The 21095-nt window shown below is 42.5% G+C and overlaps 1 protein-coding gene across 4 annotated transcripts in view; it reads right to left on the bottom strand.

The window, feature by feature from the left end:
• Positions 1 to 2183: 2183 nt before the first annotated feature.
• The window catches only part of LOC124151116 (glutaminyl-peptide cyclotransferase-like), a 50506-nt gene continuing 31594 nt past the window's right edge, over positions 2184 to 21095 (bottom strand). Inside the window, exons 8-9 of one of the 4 annotated variants that reach the window (XM_046523437.2) lie at positions 10199 to 10257; positions 2184 to 3956 (exon numbers count right to left, since the gene is read on the bottom strand). In XM_046523437.2, coding sequence (XP_046379393.2) covers positions 3838 to 3956; positions 10199 to 10257 — 178 coding nt within the window. In that variant the 3' untranslated portion in view covers positions 2184 to 3837. Of the gene's footprint in view, positions 3957 to 10192; positions 10258 to 15795; positions 15841 to 21095 lie in introns of those variants that run through there. The other 3 variants (XM_046523439.2, XM_046523438.2, XM_046523440.2) reach the window with 3 other exon arrangements.

Here is a 21095-nt window from a genome sequence, read left to right as displayed (position 1 = left end):
CTGAAGACCTATTCAACCCCGGAACCTTCACGTGTCGTATGTTTATATGATGGCGGTCTGTAAATAATAGAGTCTGGACCAGACAATCCCGTGTTTGACATCATGATCCACGCATTTGGGATGCAATGATATGCATGCACCAAGTCACCTCTAACAACAAGCATCGTCACCTTTTATGGCAAGTATGGGTTGCTGAAGACCTATTCTAACTCGGATCTTCCCGGGTCGGCAGCAATTGGATAAAAATTATATTGGATTTCTGTGAGCAGCCTTTAGATATTTCTAAAGCTGGGATCATTCATACAAAGTTTCAGGTCAATTGGCCTTGTAGTTTTAGAGATCAAGTGAGTGAGTGAGTGAGTTTGGTTTAACGTCGTTTTTAACAGTATTCCTGTTATATCACGGCGTGTCAGCTTAATGTGGGAGGAAAGCCCGAAGTGATGCAGGTCTCAGACGTTTACCACTTCGGTGAAACCCACCAGCACGGGTATGGTGCTGACAAACCTAGAAACATAATCGGGGCAAACCGGGATTTGAACCCACAATCATAGGTTTCTGGCGTGCCCAAGGGACGCAACTCTGCACGACGGGGGACACCAGAAATGGGCTTCACACATTGTACCCATGTCGAGAACTGAATCCAGGTTTTCGGTTTTTGACCGAACGCTTTAACCACTAGGCTACCCGACTGCCCCATAAAACTTTCCTATTCACATTTCTATCATCTGGTTACACACAACACAAGACGAACACCAGCGTATCTCCCATGATTTTATTAAAATATATTCTTTCAACAAAATACAGAAACAATGTTTCTTCATTGACAATGGTCACATGTTTAGCACTGATATATAATCACACATAACATGAACAACATGATGAGAATACAACCTTCCCAGAGCTCTACAACCACTGGGATATAAACACACTGCCACCATGCGCGGAGACCAAACGTCATCCTTAGTCACAGCTCAATACACCATCACTCCTGGCTCAATTTAAGCTCCTTGAACAAGGACCAAGCCAACTGGACAGTCTGAATCCAATTACAGTTTAATTACAATAACGGAATCGGATACTACTGAAAAGATGCTGAAGCACACCTGATTGTTCCATGTTACTAGAATTAATCTTTCATGGCATGGCCTATTAACTATGGAAACTCCACTCTGATGATAACTTTAGGAACACCGTCTTTTATACAAAGGGACATAACTCCTTTACGTGTAATGTACAAGGCATCTGTTTAAGCTGCTTTTCAAGTATAAATTTCAGTCTTTCATAGGCATTTAGATGAAAGAACAAGAAAGTATGAACTTTTTGGGATAACAACCCAAAGTTTACATTCCAACATCAATCAGTGGAAAATAGAGGAAACTATTGAAATCCAAGGAAAGAAGCTTGTCATTAAGTGAGTGAGTGAGTGAGTTTTACGCCGCTTTTAACAGTATTCCAGTTATATCACGGCGTGTCAGGTTAATGTGGGAGGAAAGCCTGAAGTGATGCAGGTCTCAGACATTTACCACTTCGGTGAAACCCACGAGCACGGGTATGGTGCTGACAAACCTCGAAACATAATCAGGGCGAACCGGGATTCGAACCCACAATCATAGGTTTCTGGCGTGCCCAAGGGCCGGAACTCTGCACAGCGAATCGCGGCGCCTTAGACGACTGGGCCACCCGTGCCCCACTTTTCATTAAGAGAAACCAGGGCATCTGCCAAGTATGAAATTCACTTTCATCCTAAACTACCCGCAATAAACATTTTGATTGTCTCATTGTTACCCAAGTTCTTCCACTTCTCTCCTGTTTTCTCCATTTTGACCTACCCACCTGAGTTTTTAACCCAAAATCTGTAACCACTCCCCCGACTCCTTCAAAGTCGGGTCATATTGAGTTATGTACCTTTGTATAGATGAAGATGTTCAGAGTGGGATTTCATAAAGGTCTCAAAGTCATGAAACAGGACATACCGTATTCGACGTAATAAGCGCCTCGCTCTAATAAGCGCCCACTGCGATATTTGCTAATATATTGGCTAGTGAACAATCCCAATTAGCACCCTTCCGATTGATCAATGTACACAAGACTTTTTTATTCGCGTATAATACGCACTCGTGTGTTATATGCACCCTTAATTATGGGCAATTAAATTCTGGGAAAATATATGTCGTATATAAACATTTCAGGCTGTCAGCATAAACCACGAAATTTATCTTTCAACTCATCAAAATAATATTCTAATAAGAGCCCCTTATTTCTAATTTTGAGAGGGCCCTGGGCGCTTATTACGTTGAATACGGTATTTATCGAAGTTCATTACCTACAGCAATCTAAAACTAGTAAGGTGTGTCATGTCATCGCCGAGCATATTTACACTGTACAAAGAAACCGGACACACCGATGCTGGATATATATCACAAGAAATGATACAAAGAAATAGATCATGCTTCAAACCACCTTAGTAAGAAACAACAAAGTCGTGTGACGAAGTGTTATCAGAAACATCATGTTCCCAAGAAGGTCCTGTAGCACCACCACCAGTATCATCATAGTGTTGCATCTCACTGACGCATGCCACCATCAGCAGCCGACGCAAGGGCCATCATAACAGGCATCGTAACCACATTAGTGTTCAGCAAAGCCAGAGTGAGTGAGTGAGTTGGGTTTAACGCCGCTTTTAACAGTATTCCAGTCATATCACGGCGTGTCAGCTTAATGTGGGAGGAAAGCCTGAAGTGATGCAGGTCTTTGACATTTACCACTTCGGTGAAATTCACGAGCACGGGTATGGTGCTGACAAACCTAGAAACATAATCGGGGCGAACTGGGATTCGAACCCACAATCATAGGTTTCTGGCGTGCCCAAGGGACGCAACTCTTCACAGCAAATCGCGGCACCTTAAACGACTGCCCACCCTTGTCGCTCAACAAAGCCAGAGGCTGTAGGGGGTGCTATTGGATACTTGAGAATTGAGGGGTTACTTTCCAAAATTAATCCCTTTCCTTAAAAGTTAACAGAAATAATCGGGATCTCAGTACTTCTGATAAGAATGGATGCCAGAAAGCATGTTTTTGTTACCAGTGTTATAAACAGTATTTAGGGGAGAGCCCTTCGGACATTTTCAGTTATTCATCTGCTGCCAACCAGGAGTAATGTAGGCATGACGAAGGTTTCATAATGACCCTATTCTTTTATGTTAAAAGTCTTAAAAATGGACTGAAAAAATTGGTCCATACATGAGTTAGCTGTGATACTAAAATTGCTCTATTCTATCACACAGTGTATCTAATAAGAGCTTTTCACATAAACAACCCTGAAATAAGACTAAATAAGAGAATCAACAGTCCTGGGACCCAAACAGTGATCTTAGCGCTAAGACAATCATAACTCCCCTACTCTACAGACCATGACTGTCGTAGTCCTACAATCACGTTGAGGAATGGAACCTCAAACCACATTCCACTGGATCTTAGCACTAGGACAGTCACAAGTCAATTTGAAAGTGCGGGGATTACAACCGTCTTAGTACTAAGATCACTTTGTGTTGGCGACGGGCCCACTGCACATGCTGCACTGGATCTTAGCACTAAGACAGTCACAAGTCAATGTGAAAGTACGGGAGTCACAACCGTGCTAAGATCAGTTTGTGTTGGTCCAGTCCCTAATAAACAGTATCACATATATGCTATTACCATGGGTACAAGGGGATGTACCGGTACCCATCAACACCCATGCCTTGCCTCGTCCGCCCACAGCGTGGCTTAACGAGGACTCCATACAATCATGCACACAACATCCCAAAGAAATTTGGTCCAGATTGAGACAAATTATGGTTATGTAAAGTGAGACCATCTTTCCCACGATAGTACAGGCAAAACCATCCACAGTTTGAGGACCCCGTCACTCACGGATGCATCGCCTCCCGACGTCGCCCCCGACTCACAGCTCATCTCTGTCGCCACAAAAAGAAATACAGTTAGTACATCACAACACACAACTTGCAAAACAAATCAGGAAATTTATTTTGAGATTTCAAATACCCAAAACTTTTCATACTGCGCACTGTATTTACTTTTGGTACTGAAAGTCCTTATGTGGACTCGTCATAAAAAAACAGCTTCATTAGCAAAGATGTCAATAATCATAACAGTGAATGTTTAATCAGTTTGCATAGGCCACAAAAAAGGTTTTTCATCAGCATACTTACAAAACACTCTCATTAAAATCAGATCTTAGTTCTTGCTGCTGCTAAACAAAAATCTGAGGACATCCCATTACGGGTCACAACAGACCGACCTTGCGTGAACTTTGGCCTACCAATGGAATGACTGACAAGAAGTCTACATTAGCCAATCAGAAGGCAGCTTTCTCGTGCTTGACGGAGCTATTTTCAAATTGGCGACTGCGCTTCGAAACATATTTTGAAAATTCTTGATAAAAATTTGAAACCTGAACAAAAGAACATTCTGGAATCGCTAATAGATGGTCTAGATTGTGTGGATTCAGTTGTTAAGACCGTAACTATCGTTCGGAATACCTGTGTAAAAGTTTTCGAGGTTGCATGATTAGAAATCAAATTCCGACTGTCACTTTCATGATCTGGTAAGCAATGCTCTGATTGGTCAGATGAAAGGTCGTTCTGACGTAACCCTAATGGGATGTCCTCAGATGTTTGTTTAGCGGTTGCGAGGACTAAGATCTGATGTTAACGAGTTTGACTTACAAAATGACTTTTTTTCACATACTACTCAAAAGATTCTTTCATATTACTAATAGCATGTCGCATGACAGATTAACTATAGTAATATGAAATAATTGGGGTGACTATTATTGAACAGAACTATAACTACAAATGTTGAACCATCTTAATCCTTCGAATGTTTGAAATGATTAGCACGGTGATGAGAAACTTTTCCTGGCTCGACAAGAAAACAATAACAAGTACCTTATACTTATTTCTTGTTTACATGAAACTCATCGATTATTTGCGATATGGTTTTTTTTAAGAAAATCAGAAAAAAGATACAGTGCAAGGTGCTTGGTAGATTATCATGATTATGCATGTTAAACGCAAGCAAGAAAAGAAGTCGCTTTACCAACAGATTCCTATCCGATCAAAATACAGCTCAAATTAGAATTTCAGTAAAGAAACAAGAAAACTGTTTTCATTCACATAATTTCTTGCAAATAGTAACAGTAGCTTTGGGATTTGAAACAAAAATAACGTTTCTGATCACAATAACGGGGCATTTGATATCTCGGTCTCCACATCAACACCGGCTGAAAGAAACGAAACCATGCTTTTCACAACATTCAACATGCCTTGCCAACAGTGCTGGAAACCATATCTATGTACAGCTCCGCTTTTACTCTCCGACATCTACCGGACGTGGTTGCTAATCATACTAATACCTCCAAATCCCTCTAGACGAAATGTTCTTGTACAGACCGATCTTAATTTTCATCGCCATCACCCCCCGTCTGAGTGCTCATCAAAGAGTTTTGTGAAGAGTTTAAACTCCATTTCTGAAACGATTTAGCTCTTAAACTATTTGAAAATGTATTGAATCATGTGTTTAACCTTGAAAACTTTGCATATTTCTGAATGTGACCTCTGACTTAGGCTAACATATAGCCTCAGAAATAAAGTTATCTTATTTAAAAATATATACCTACAAAATATAATATCAAATCCAAATGGAGCCCGGAATAATGCTTAATCTAGACTTGCCAAATCATTCTAGACTTGAGTTGGATTCCTTTTTATTTATTCTCTAGGGTGAGTGAGTGAGATGGGTTTAATGCCGCTTTTAACAGTATTCCAGTTATATCACAGCATGTCAGCTTAATGTGGGAGGAAAGCCCGAAGTGATGCAGGTCTTTGACGATTACCACTTCGGTGAAACCCACGAGCACGGGTATGATGCTGACAAACCTTGAAACATAATCGGGGTGAACCGGGATTGGAACCCACAATCATAGGTTTCTGGCGTGCCCAAGGGACGCAACTCAGCACAGTAAATCGCGGCGCCTTAGACAACTGGGCCTCCTGTGGCCCCCTATTCCCTAGGGTCTGGGAGACGGACTACATGACCTTGTGAAGGGTGACAAGATCTGCATCAGCCTCTGTAACAATGTTACAGGAGGGGGATTCATAGCAGCGCTAGCGGCCTGTAGATGTCGGACAGTCAAAGCAGAGACGCCTTGCATCCCCGACATCATTGACGAGGACAACAACACGCACAACATGCCATCACAGTCACATGCTGGAACACTCTACAGGCTCAAAATACCAACAAAATATGTGTGGGATTTCTCTAACTTTTGATATGTCAACAGGTTCATAAACAGCCATACTCTGCAGACTCAATTCTTAGCTTTCGCTTGGGAAGGATTTCAAGGGAAGTATGTCCATACGCCGTTAAGTGATTTTGGTGTTACTCTGGGTTTGGCAGTGTTCACACATCATGGCACTGGGCCGCCATGAATGGACTTCATGGTAGATCATGTTGGGACTCGAACCCAGACCTTCTTAGTGATGAGTGACCACTTTAACCACTTGGCTACCCTAATACCTACTTTATAGACCTGTCTTTGTATAGATTTAACAGCTGAAACTAAACCTACAGCTTTTACAGCTTCTCTACATAACATTTACCCTAACTTCAGTGAGTGAGTGAGTGAGTTGGGTTTAACGCCGCTTTTAACAGTATTCCAGTTATATCGCGGCCTGTCAGCTTAATGTAGGAGGAAAGCCCGAAGTGATGCAGGTCTCAGACGTTTATCAGTTCGGTGAAACCCACGAGCATGGGTTTGGTGCTGACAAACCTAGAAACATAATCGGGGCGAACCGGGATTCGAACCCACAATCATGGGTTTCTGGCGTGCCCAAGGGACACAACTCTGTACAGCGATCGCGGCGCCTTAGACGACTGGGCCCCCCGTGCCACCCCCCCACCCCCCCTAACTTCAAGTTGAAGGTAAACATGGCTATATAATTACACTGAGTTTACCAACCTTAGACCAGGCTACCATCAAATTTATGTTTTTCACATTAACTGATCTGATGATGGTGAATCTGTTGGTAACCATGGCAGCAGTTTCAGTTTTAGAAATGAGAACAGCAAAGCTAATTATTGAAGGCTGTGAAGGGTATTTATAATGGAATATGCTTGGATATTTGGCAAAATGGTAATGCCAGCTAAACAGAGGTATAGGAAAGGTGTGTTAGGATTAAAACTAAACTGAAAAAATCTCAGAAACAGAAATTTTGGTTTAGGCCAGTAAAATATTAGTCTTGTTTCTCATGATATTTTTCAAAACTGATCTAATTGGGAGAAAGCAATATTTGTTTTAGTAGTTTATAAATCAAGGGCCATAATTATGTTAATTGTTAACTTTTTTTATGATGCTTTTCAAAATCGACCAACATACTTATCCCTTACTGATGTAAACAAAATATCATCCTTGTATTCATAGCAGTTCCTGAAGTAACATGTACCTACTGAAGTCGGATGGACAAACGGAGCCCAAATGGAGCCTAAACCTGTTAACTTGATAAATAAACTTGATTCCCTGAGACTCTGACATACTATGTAAGGTAAGAGCTAAACACTTTGGAATCTGGCACAAAAATGGAAAAGTTATTTCTTAACACTGCTTTAAATTTAAAAATAATAATGTTCGGGTCATGTGGGTCATGAGAAACAAGAAATATATTATTAACAAGCCGTATTGTAATCAATATTTTACTTGAATGCTATTTTGAAAATACTACTAAGATACTACTTGAAAAAATAAAATGTTAAGAAAAAGAAAAAAGATACTTCTAAATCATGTTGATATATCATACAGTTTGGGGGATACCAAACCCAGTTTGTTCAGAATAATTTGAAACTTTCACAACACCAAAGGGAGACAATCAGTCAAGGCATGGGAACAACAACAAAGATGGTGGACCACCCAAAAAGGAGTTTTACAGCCACCGACCACACATCAGACCTACCTTGCTCGACAGGATTAACATAAACAGGTCACCAATAAATCTCCCCAGCCTCAGTCTACCCAAGATGCACTATTGGTCATGTGTCATATACACAACTCACAGAACATGGTGTGAAACTTGCCAGTTGCAAATTATCCAGTGCATGCATTATTTCATCAACAACCACAATGCATGGAAAGAAAAGATAATTCCTCACACTTGAACAAGGAGAGCTAGGAGATTTTCATAGGACTCTGCACTTATTCCAAAGCCCCAAAATCTCAGCACACAATGTTTTTTACATAAGGCCACAATATATTATACTATCAGATTTTTGTCCACCCATCGCACCACCAAACACCAAGCTTCACGCCAAGCCTCACCCAAATACATTGTCCCAAAGAACCTACAGACCATGTAAAAATCTCTGTCTTTAACCCCTTCTTGACTTGATAGATATCATACCGTATTCGACGTAATAAGCGCCCAGGGCGCTCTCAAAATTAGAAATAGGGGGCTCTTATTAGAATATTATTTTGGTGGAAAAAACAGAGTTGAAAGATAAATTTTGTGGTTTATGCTGATGGTTTGAACTGTTTATATACAACAGATATATTTTTCCAGAATTTAATTTCCCATAATTAAGGGTGCATATAACACACGAGTGCGTATGATACACGAATGAATAAGTCTTGTATACATTGATCAATCGGAAGGGGTGCTAATTGGGATTGTTCACGTGCCAATATATTAGTAAATATCGCCGTGGGCGCTTATTAGAGCGGGGCGCTTATTACGTCGAATACGGTACATGTTTTCCCACAAAACAGCCATACTTCATGTGATTCATGACAGCAGTTTATACACATAGATGTTTCAAACAGTTTGTTTTGACAAAAATAACGGAATAAAATGCTTCCCCTAACTTTTCCTAAATATTTGAATGACATTTTAACTGATGTATTGTCGCCCCAACAGCCGACATATTGGTGTATTGTAACATTTAACTAGCTTGACCACTACCACAAAACCTTGACTTCAACCTACAGTGGAAACAGCTATTTCCAAACAATAATCTTGATCGCTGTATGTCAACAATACATTCTACGAACAAAGCATTGAGTCGCCCAAGTAAAATTCTTCAGGCTGAGTTTCTTCACAAGCGACCAATATACAGGCACAAATGTGCAGATTTACAAATATGCTGAAACAACGTCACACAGATAGGTTGTATTCAAAGAAAGTAGCACCTAATACCAAGTACTGAACCAAAGATTTGAATCTCTCTGTGAATCTAGGTCAGTAACAATCAACAGTCTGGTCGCCGACACTATAAATGCCCATAGTAAAACATGGTCGCCATTACCATAGGCCTACCATAGTGGAACCTGGTCGCCATAACCCAATCACCCTGCGAACTGGTCGCTATCATCAAAAGCATACCAAAAGCCATCCTGGCGCCATCACCATAGGTTTACCATAAGGCAACCTGGCGCCATCAACACCGGTCTACCATAGTGCAACCTGGCGCCATCACGCCATAACACAGCCAGGTTGTCAACACTTCATCCCAAAGTCATACAAACCTACACCTATATTTAACGCAACATGTGGACATCCAGAAAGAGGTTCTAACCTCATTACCATAGTGCAACCTGGCGCCATCACCAAAGGTCTACCATCATACAGCTTTGCTCAGCCACTATTAGCTGACCATAATACAGCCAGGTCATCAACACCTCATCCCAAAGTCATACAAACCTACACCTATATTTAACGCAACATGTGGACATCCAGAAAGAGGTTCTAACCTCATTACCATAGTGCAACCTGGCGCCATCACCAAAGGTCTACCATCATACAGCTTTGCTCAGCCACTATTAGCTGACAATAATACAGCCAGGTCGTCAACACCTCATCCCAAAGTCATATAAACCTACACCTATACTTAACGATCATCGCAACATGTGGACATCCAGAAAGAGGTTGTAACCTCATTACAAGTTCATATTGAATCAAGACATGTCATGTCCTACACCCAAGTCTTGAGGAAGATGGTTAACACAGACTCCAGGTGGACTCCCAGCCTGGATAGCCTGGCAGTCCCTGTATCATCATGCATTAGAAGTGTATGGAGTGTGTTAGTTGGGGAGTTGTGTTAGTTCAGTCATAGATGTCATCAAGATAGTCGACAACTTGTTGCCACCAACCGCCATTGGTCTGGGTATCAGCATCAGCATCTGACCAAGCATTGCTATTGTCTGGGTCCCTGAAAGAAACATGGCTGTTATATGAGACACATGACATACAGAGAGACATGACATACAGAGAGACATGACATACAGAGAGACAAAACAGACACCTAGCAAAAGAGGATATGTGTGTTGATTAACACAGAGGACAAGAGAGGCATGTTGATATGGAGGACATGCCTTGATATCAGGGCTGGGACAGGTCCAAATTGAATACCCGGGTACCCGATCCACTATTACCCGACCCGACCCACTTTAGGTCTCAAGTTTTACCAGTCGCAGACGTAACGTGTACGCATGACGGCTCTGCCGTCTCTTGTACGCGAGACGGGTGCGGTCCGCAGTACTCAGTGAAGCGCTTGATACTAATTAATTCAATCACCGTGGCTGTGCTGTCACCTGCGACCTCCGCGAAAGTTTACAGAAGTCCTGCCAGAAGCTGCTAACATACATGCATTAAACGATCTGATCATGCACAAGCTGAGTGAGTGAGTGAGTTGGGTTTAACACCGCTTTTAACAGTATTCCAGTTATATCACGGCGTGTCAGCTTAATGTGGGAGGAAAGCCCGAAGGATGCAGGTCTCAGACATTTACCACTTCGGTGAAACCCACGAGCACGGGTATGGTGCTGACAAACCTAGAAACATAATCGGGGCGAACCGGGATTTGAACCCACAATCATAGGTTTCTTGGGTGTCCAGGGGACGCAACTCTGCACAGCAAATAGCGACGCCTTAGACAACTGGGCCACCCATGCCCCCTGCACAAGCTGAAATTGACTGAAGCTTTATCTTTGCTCAAACATTAAAGTCAAAAGGAATGCGTGCATAGTCAGAAAGAAATGGGATCATATAGCGCCTTGTTGTGTAACCATGGAGTTTGACGGTGACCATCATTAAATAATATATCACATGACTAACCACGGGTCCGGTTGGTCCTGTGGGTACCCGGGTCATACTCTGGACCCACCCACCCAGCCCTAGTTGACATATGCAGAGACACTTTGCAATGGGGGACATAAAAGACGATATACACTGAGGACATGAGAGACATCTTGAAAAGGAGGACATTGCTATGATATACACTATATATTAGTGGTGGGATGATAGATACACTGATGCATCGGTGGGTCGTGATTTTTCACTTCTCAATACAAGTATCGATCACAGTCGCACACTAAGTAAAAAATATTGATTCTGACCTTAAAATGTTTGCTTTAATAGCTGTTCCACTAAACACTAATCAGTAGTGCAAGTTAATAGTGAAAACATAAATATTTTCATTTGTTGTGCTATATTTGACACTGCCAACTGTAAATCGTCAGTGTGCCAGGTATTTGGTCATCCTGTCTATGGAAAAGATAGCTTAAGCACCACAGATAAGAGCACAGGCAAGTATCATGATACATATTGGATAGTGAGTAAGGTATCGTGATAGCTTAAGCACCACAGATAAGAGCACAGGCAAGTATCATGATACATATCGGATAGTGAGTAAGGTATCGTGATAGCTTAAGCACTACAGATAAGAGCACAGGAAAGTATCGTGATACATATTCCATAGTGAGTAAGGTGTCGTGATACGTGATACGTGATAGCTTAAGCACCACAGATAAGAGCACAGGCAAGTATCATGATACATATCGGATCGTGAGAAAGGTAACGTGGTACGTATCAGATCTCACAGTTGGTGTACCTTCCCTGCCCTACTAAAGATATGAAAAGCTCTTTTCAATGGAGGACAAAATATAGCTATATATATATACACTGGAAGACATGGCAGGCACTATTCAATGGACCCAAGTGGTGGTGTACAAGGAGGACAGTGTTCATTCTGAGAATCACCTCCAGGAAATAGCACTTTGATGTACAGGTGGTCAGACCGGAAATTCAGAACACTTCTTTTGCTAGTTTTACCTTTGCAAACACTCAGTCCAACTACTCCCATCAGTACGGATTTCTTGACCTTTTGGTTATCATTCTAAAACTAGCCCTATAGAGTGAGTGAGTTGGGTTTAACGCCGCTTTTAACATTATTCCAGTTATATCACGGCGTGTCAGTTTAATGTGGGAGGAAAGCCCGAAGTGATGCAGGTCTCAGACGTTTACCACTTCGGTGAAACCCACGAGCACGGGCATGGTGCTGACAAACCTAGAAACAAAATCGGGGCGAAGTGGTATTCGAACCCACAATCATAGGTTTCTGGCGTGTCCAAGGGACGCAACTCTGCACAGGGAATCGCAGCGCCTTAGCCGACTGGGCCAAAATTGGGCTTGATGTGGCAAGGGTGGAAACAAGTGCCCCCCTAGCCCTATAGAGACCAGCATATATTATATACGCTACCAAACCCACAGCTATTCGGTAAGATTATCGGTTTTATCTGAAAGACTAGGGGATAATGAACCAAGGCTAATGCTATTTCAGATACTATTGAATATTTGTTCACGCCGCTTTTAGCAATATTCCTATTTAGTGCTCTACAGTAAATGCGTTTATTGAAATCCGCTCAACCATCTTCTTTACCATTTCCTGTTTATACTTTTCCCTTGTTTACACTATGACATCATTGTCCCGCCATCTACTTTCAGGTGATGTCACAACGTCTAACCCCGTAACTGGTGACGTCATCACTTGCTATCTTTTGCCTTTCCCTGCTCTTGGTTGCTGCGCTATCTATAGCTTTCACGGTTCAATTTTATTATCACTAAGATGCCTCCTAAACGCAGAGCATCTATCAATCATCGGCTGGTGAAAGGGGCTGCGAGGAGGGCAAAACAGCCGAGGACAAGGCAATCAGCGTTTACAACTGATCCAACGGATGAGTTATCTTGTTTTGCTAGTTCTTCACAATCGGTGCCCCAATCTACCGTAAGTGTTGATCTCGCATTATTGTTACCTAATTCGGTCAATTCTCCTCCAATTACCGCTCCGTCATCTGTTAACGATTTTACGGAGCATTTGCAAGCCATTTTACAACTTCTTCACAATGTTACCCAGGATTCTCAAACTCATACTAATCAATGACAAACTTCCAATTTCACTCCGCCAACCGCTACGGATGCCAATGAGACCCGACCTCAACCTGGCACATCCGATCACCATAATATGGCATTCCTTCCATCCGCCTCATCTTCGGTAGACCCCGTCTCGTACAGCGCAGAAACTATTGGCGCCCACGTTAAACAATCTCTACGCAAAAGGATCTGGAAAGGGAGTGCGTTGACCTGCAGCTACTCAGCCCATAGCTGTCGGAGAATAGCGACGAGGACGAAGGGACGTTCAGGTTGGTATCGGATCAGGTACAGTAATGTTTACACCTGCGCAGTCGCGGGGCAGCTCGGGTAAACTGCTGGGTCTAGGGGCTTGGACCACAGCCTTCCATGTGTATATGTCCATATATCTTGAAAAACATTGTTCACTCTCTGTTGTTCAGGGTATGTTATCTTATCTAGAATCTGTCCGTGGGGCCGCTCTCAAAATGGTGGCGAGGGATGGGTGACATATGACAGGCAATTCTGCCACAGAATGGCAAGGGACCCGACAAGGCAGTGGGGCCGGATCGATGGTGATCTGTGGTTACGACATATGTTGCCACACCAACAGCAACGGGCTTCAGCGCCGGTAAGGGTTACAAATCGTAGTAACAGTGCCTTTCCAAATAACGTATGCTGGGATTTCAACAAAGGTGCATGTAGCCGACCAGCCTGTAGGTATCTGCACAAGTGTGGGAAGTGTGGGAATACCACGCACGGGGCCACCGCTGGTATCTGCTTTCGAGGCACAGGGCCTAGGGAGCGTCAGGCCCAGTCTTCATCAAACAACTCCCATCCTGGAAGTACAGGTAACCAGCGTCAGAAGCCTAACGTCACTAGCACCATCTCCAGTCAAGCTAAGTAATTTACTTCCGTATCTGCTACCTTATTCCAGCGTAAATGCATTTCATGCATTAAGTTTGTTTGATGGTTTCCAATCGGGTTTTCGCCTAGGTTATCAGGGACCCCGCCTGTTTAGATCTGCAGGTAACTTGTCGTCGGTCAAACAACCTGAGTCACAATCCATAGTCAAGGCCAAGCTGGATAAAGAAGTCATGTTGGGTAGGATAGCTGGGCCCTACTACGACCCACCATTCGAAAGTTTGCAAGTGTCGCCTATTGGCTTGGTCCCAAAGAAGCAAGACACCACATCCTCTCGCTGGCTTGTTCAGGATAACTATGATTAATTCATCATCTTTCATTCCCACAGGGTACTTCAATTAAGATAATATTCCACAACAAGAGTGCTCTGTTACCTACGCACGCTTTGACGAAGCCGTGGCCATGGTACAACAGCTTGGACAAGCAGCTCAGTTAGCAAAATTTGACATTAAGTCAGCTTTCAGGATAATTCCCGTACATCCAGCGGACTTTGAACTACTGGGCATCAATTTCCAAGGCTTGTATTATTTTGACAAATGTTTGCCCTTTGGTTGTGCAAGTTCATGTTCAATCTTTGAAAAGTTTAGTTCCTTTCTACAGTGGTGTATGCCGCAGGACCTCCCAAACGGCCAAGCTTATGCACTATTTGGACGATTTTCTCACAGGGGGTAAGTCAGGCACAGCTGAATGTAACCAAAACCTGCATATTTGTCTCAACCGTTAGAGCCAATTTGGTGTTCCGGTAGCTCCCGAAAAAACAGTGGAACCCACTACCTGCATCACGTTTCTGGGTCTCGAGATCGACACGATGGCTATGCAGGTCCGCATACCACGAGACAAAATCGGCGCCGTTACCATGGAGATCAGGGGCTTGATTGAAACAGGTTAAATTAAGATCACAAAGCACCAGTTGCAGTCACTGGTGGGTAAATTCAACTTCATTTGCCGCGCTATACCGATGGGTCGTGCATTCTGCTGCAGATTTATTGACCTCATGTGCACTGTAAAATCGCCGCATCATCGAATCCGGATTACACGGTGGGTAAAACAGGACCTATCTATGTGGCTAACATTCTTGTCGGGTTTCAATGGTATATCAGTGTTTCAGGAAAGTGAGTGGGACTACAATGAAACCCTGCAGCTATACACGGATGCTGCCGGCAGTGCAGGCTTTGGTGCATATTTTCAAGGACACTGGGTCTCAGGCAAGTGGCCCCCGCATTGGGTTGAGGACGGTACCACTACAGATATGACATTACTGGAGTTATTTCCAATTGCGTATGCGATTGTGGGGTAAGTCTCTGGCTAACAAAAAAGTCTTATTCAACTGTGATAACCAAGCGATAGTGTACATTCTCAACAAACAATCCTGTAAAGGGCCTAAGACGATGTCAGTGGTCAGACAGCTTGTTCTGCTTTCCCTCAAATTTAACATTCTTTTCAAAGCTAAGTACCTGAGTACACACGATAACATTATTGCTGACGCATTATCAAGATTTCAGTGAGACCGCTTCCGCCAAGTAGCTCCAACTGCAGACCACCACCAGACACCGCTGCCAGACGATATTTGGGGGATTTAGAAGCTGAAGCCATGAGACTGCTACGGCTGTCTTTTACAAGCAATACTTGGTCAACTTACCAAACAGGTCTAACAGCATTTCAGCACTTCCAGTCAACCACTGATCTGAGGGATGAATGGCCAGTTCCGATAAGTCACATTGTTCATTTTATTGCTTCAATGTCTGTGAGACAATGCTCTATCAATACCGTCAGAACCTATATTTCTTCAATAGCAACATATCATAAATTTCATGGCCTTGTACACTGTTGCGACAATTTCCTCATCAACAAAGTTATCTCTGACATGTCTAAGAGGCGTTCCCGTCAAGATACTCGGAAACCGATCACATCTGATCTTCTTCAATTAATTATCTCTAACTTGCGTTTTGTTTGTAATTGCGCCTATGAATATCGTCTTTTCTCAGCAGCGTATTGCACGGCTTTTTTCGGATTTTTCAGAGTAGGTGAGCTGGTACAGGGCAGGTTAGGGCAGCCGGGAATCGCCATTCAAGATATCTTTCTGCGAGTTGCGTAATATTCAAACTCCGCCATTTAAAAGCAGACAGATCCGGAAAGGGCGTCTCTATCTCTATTGCCGCGCTACCCTCCCACCCTGTCTGTCCAGTCAAGGCCATGTCGGATTATCTGCAGATACGTCCTCTCGGTCCTACACAGGCATTTGTTCATTTTAACCATACACCTGTTACCAGATATCAATTTCAGGCTTGAAAAAAGCTCTCGCTCATAGTGGCGTTGATACTTCAGAGTTCTCGTCACACTCTTTTCGGATAGGCGCCGCCACATCGGCAGCAGTAAATGGCTTGAGCCAGGAAGTAATCGAACAGCTGGGTAGATGGGGTTCAGATTGCTTTAAATCTTATATTCGTCTTCCGCATTAATATAATTTCATAACATAACCATGTTTTCTATTCCCACCCCTTATTAACTATTTTATGTTGCAGTATGGATAGTAGGATCAAGCTACATTGCGAAGGCCGACCAGTTTGTTTCCCGGCATCATACACGCCCAACTGATTGTTTGTGGCTGGGAGAGGTGGCCGCAGATAGGAGGATCTTAACAAGGAGGTGGAGGCACAAATGGCCACACGTAAACATCCCAAAGCCATAATTATCCACCTCGGGTCCAACGACCTGGTCGCGCCCAAATCAAGCGCTCTGTACCTTGAAATTTATACGTCCCTTCTCCGGATACAGCTAATCATCTGGTCAAACATACTGCCGAGGAGGCACTGGATGGGGGCACATTCTTACTCCACCATCGACAAGGCCAGGTCGACCCTCAACCGGCGTGTCGGCAACCAAGTTAGGGAGCTCGGAGGTATTCAGATTCACCACCCGGCCATCCGGGCCAAATATAGTGATATGTACATTTGGGATGGCGTCCATCTCTCCAATAAAGGTCAGCGACTCTTTGTCAACAATCTCTTGGCAGGTGTAAAGTTATTTTCGTAAATAACTTCCGCTTTTGGCCGGGTAAGGTCCTTACATCCAGTTTGGTTTTAGGTCTTGGTGGGCTATGCACGTTCGTGCTTTGGCATAGTACTTGTGGGCACCATTAATGTATGCTATATTTTACATGTCATTGACATCACCAAATTTATAGGCTCCTGCTCTTCAGTGGGAACCTTCCATCCCTCTACTCATCAGCGGTTGGGATTCAAACTTTTTGGCTTATTCAATTTCTGCCCGCTTTTCAACGGGACATGTATTATTTTCTTACCGCTGGCGAAACTGGTCGCCCATGGTTGCTGCTGCTGCTGGAAACTCAAGTTGCCCATTTAACTACCTCTGCTTAACTACCCACAAGTACTGCCTCACCTAGACCATGTAGACCTTTCACCAAACATATTCTTCTCTTATTTATTTGGCCTGCCTGGGCAACATGTCCTTTCAGGCCTTTCGGTGGGTGTGTGTTACAATAATCCAGCAATATTGGACACCAGAAATTGGCTTCACACATTCTACCCATGTGAGATCGAACCCGGGCCTTCGGCGTGACGAGCGAACACTTTAACCACTAGGCTACCCCACCGCCTCTTGTTTCAGATACTGACCTCCACAGATCGTCTATAAACTACAACCTCGCTCTCACAAAGAGTATCTGAAAATATCTTGGATGGTGTTGACCTGTTCCACAGGACCCCTTAGTGAAATTCATGCATATTCATCATGTTCATTGAGCAAAACACCCTTTGGGTTCGGTCCATGAATATGTATGAGTTTCGCTACTTGTGTCCGTACTGTGCATCTATTTCAAGCTTTGTTTGTTCAGATTGGTACATTAAAGGAATATTAGGAAGAGTGCTGGTAATGCCTATCAGTCAGTTCAAAGTGTTAATACCGTATTCACCCTGCCACACCACGCGCTCGGACCACCTGTTCAAAGCACAAATACAAATACCGTATTCGACGTAATAAGCGCCCCGCTCTAATAAGCATCCACGGCGACATTTGCTAATATATTGGCTAGTGAACAATCCCAATTAGCACCCTTCCGATTGATCAATGTACACAAGACTTATTTATTCGTGTATAATACGTGTGTTAAATGCATCCTTAAGTATGGGAAATTTAATTCTGCAAAATATATCTGTCGTGTATAAGACACACAAACTTTGCTTTTGTATCATTTCATGCTGTCGGCATAAACCACGAAATGTATGATCTTTCAACTCTTCCACCAAAATTATATTCTAATAAGAGCCCCTATTTCTAATTTTGGGAGCGCCCTGGGCGCTAATACGTCGACAGAGTTGAAAGATAAATTTCGTGGTTTATGCTGACGGCCTGACTGTTTATAGAAGCCAGATATATTTTTCCAGAATTGAATTGCCCATAATTAAGAGCGCATATAACACACGAGTGCGTATTATACACGAATAAATTGGTCTTGTGTACATTGATCAATCGGAAGGGGTGCTAAATGGGATTGTTCACTTGCCAATATATTAGCAAATATCGCCGTGGGCGCTTATTATGTCGAATACGGTATTTGATAAATGCGGATATGGGTTCTCATAGTATACAAATATCAAAAGCTGAAGATTCTCTATACAGAACATGCCTTGACACATCTTTATCACAGATAGAAGTAAGGCGACAACGGACATCATGTTTGATACATATTGTCAAAACCAAATGGTCATACTGCCACATATAACACTCAGGATGCAGGATGTATTTTATAAATTGGTTTAAGGAGGCAACAATTACTGATTTCTCTGAATAATGTTAACATTTTACGATTGTAAACTAAATCAAAATTTGACAATCAGTGCATTTGTTCTTAAAAATAGAACCAAGTCAACAAATATCTGTAATTAAAATACTTCCCGAGATTGATAGTGAAAGGGAAGTAACTCTTGTAAGAAACAAAACAATCTTATTCAATGTTTTTCGATTTCAGCCCTAAGTTTTGAGAGATTATTTTTAATTCCTATTTTCTCAAACCACCAAGACAATAGTTATGAAAAAATGTATCCATAAACCAATGCAAAAACAAACAATAAAGCATTAATATTTCAACTATGCAACAGAGTCTGTACAAAATACATTGAAATCATAAATGCAGCGAGTGAGTTGGGTTTAACGCCGCTTTTAACAGTATTCCAGTTATATCACGGCGTGTCAGCTTAAAGTGGGAGGAAAGCCCGAAGTGATGCAGGTCTAAGACGTTTACCACTTTGGTGAAACCCACGAGCACGGGTATGGTGTGACAAACCTAGAAACATAATCGGGGCGAACCGTGATTCGAACCCACAATCATAGGTTTCTGGCGTGCCCAAGAGACGCAACTCTGCACAGCGAATCGCAGCGCCTTAGAAGACTGGGCCACCCGTGCCCCCTCGTCAGTCGGATGTCTCTTGACCCCAACACTGTATATGAACTCTAAAAGTTGAAAATTTTTGATTATTATAAATAGTTTTGATGCTAATATTTTTCATAAACACGATAAAGAGACAGTGTTATTGAGTGATGTCATAAAGCTTTCATGTGAATATATATTGCATCGTCATTTCTTCTGGGTGATATGCATTATATTCCTCTGTGACACTTAATGTATCCCAGCCATGTGGATGTGACTCAATAACCAGCCAATATTTGACATGTGGACGGGTAGAAATCATCCTTTATGGTAGCTGCTCTTTATGAAAGCGAGTCTCTCCTCCAGGTTTCTACACATCTTCCCGAGGCAAGAGAGTTAACTGACTATTAAAGTCCAGTTTCCACCCTTGCCGAACTAGGCTGGTATTATGGCAATCGAAATCCGGTTCATAAACTGTCGTGCAGACTTCGATCGATTGCAGGAATTGCAAAGCATGTGCACCGCCAACTCGTTGTCAGCAGATATTTTCCAAATCTTTTCATGTTTTTAATCAAGGTGCACACGTGATTTCATGCATTTCGCGATGTAAGACCCGTTTTATCACAATATAGATATTGATTATCGATCAGATCGTCCTGACTGGGCGTCACCATTTTGTGTGAAGCAAACGCAAGTAATACGAGTGGTGGAATCTGATTGGTCCATAGGAGAGGCTTAGAAGGGACATAACTGGTAATAGCCACTGGTGCCGCTACGATCGAGCCCAGTAATTCCAGCCTAGTTCGGCAAGGGTGGAAACTGGACTTTTAAAGTCAGTTAATTCTCTTGCCTCGGGAAGATGGTTTCTACAGTGCTACAGAATGAGCTATATGTGAAATCTGCCCACAGATGTGAGTTTGATACTTCAAATTGTGATTTGCTTGTGTCGACATTGTTGTCTGGCTGGTACAACCTTAGAACTTTGTTGTTTTCTAAGACAAGTCCAGAGGACGAATGGGAACCTTATTCCACTTGTCCTCGAGACAAAAATCTTTTTACATTTTCTATCTATTATTTATTCATTTCCAATTTGTAGCAATTTGAAGCAATGAGAACGGGTTCAGAATTATAGCCCTCAAAGGCTAGTTAATGATGGCTACCCTCACTGGATTTTAACTTGTCTTCTGCACAATTTAGTAGTCTCGGCCTAGTGGACTAGCGTGAATATCAAAAGCTGGTGGTATTTCAAGATCATACCATATCACAGTTGGGTACATATAGCAGTTTACTATGAAATAATCAAATACCATATTCGACGTAATAAGCGCCCAGGGTGCTCTCAAAACTAGAAATAGGGGCTCTTTTTAGAATATTATTTTGGTGAAAAAAAAACAGAGTTGAAATATAAATGTTTATATTCGACAGATTTATTTTTCCAGAATTTACTTGACAATAATAAAGGTGCATATAACACACGAGTGCGTACTATATGCGAAGAGGAGTTGGAAGGGGTGCTAATGGGGATTGTTCACTAGCCAATATATAAGCAAATC

Source organism: Haliotis rufescens, unplaced genomic scaffold, assembly GCF_023055435.1.
Source record: "Haliotis rufescens isolate VD_foot unplaced genomic scaffold, xgHalRufe1.0.p SCAF_3, whole genome shotgun sequence".
NCBI classification, from domain to species: domain Eukaryota; kingdom Metazoa; phylum Mollusca; class Gastropoda; order Lepetellida; family Haliotidae; genus Haliotis; species Haliotis rufescens.
Note: the sequence above shows the minus strand (reverse complement) of the source record. Positions and strands in the feature narration are given on the sequence as shown.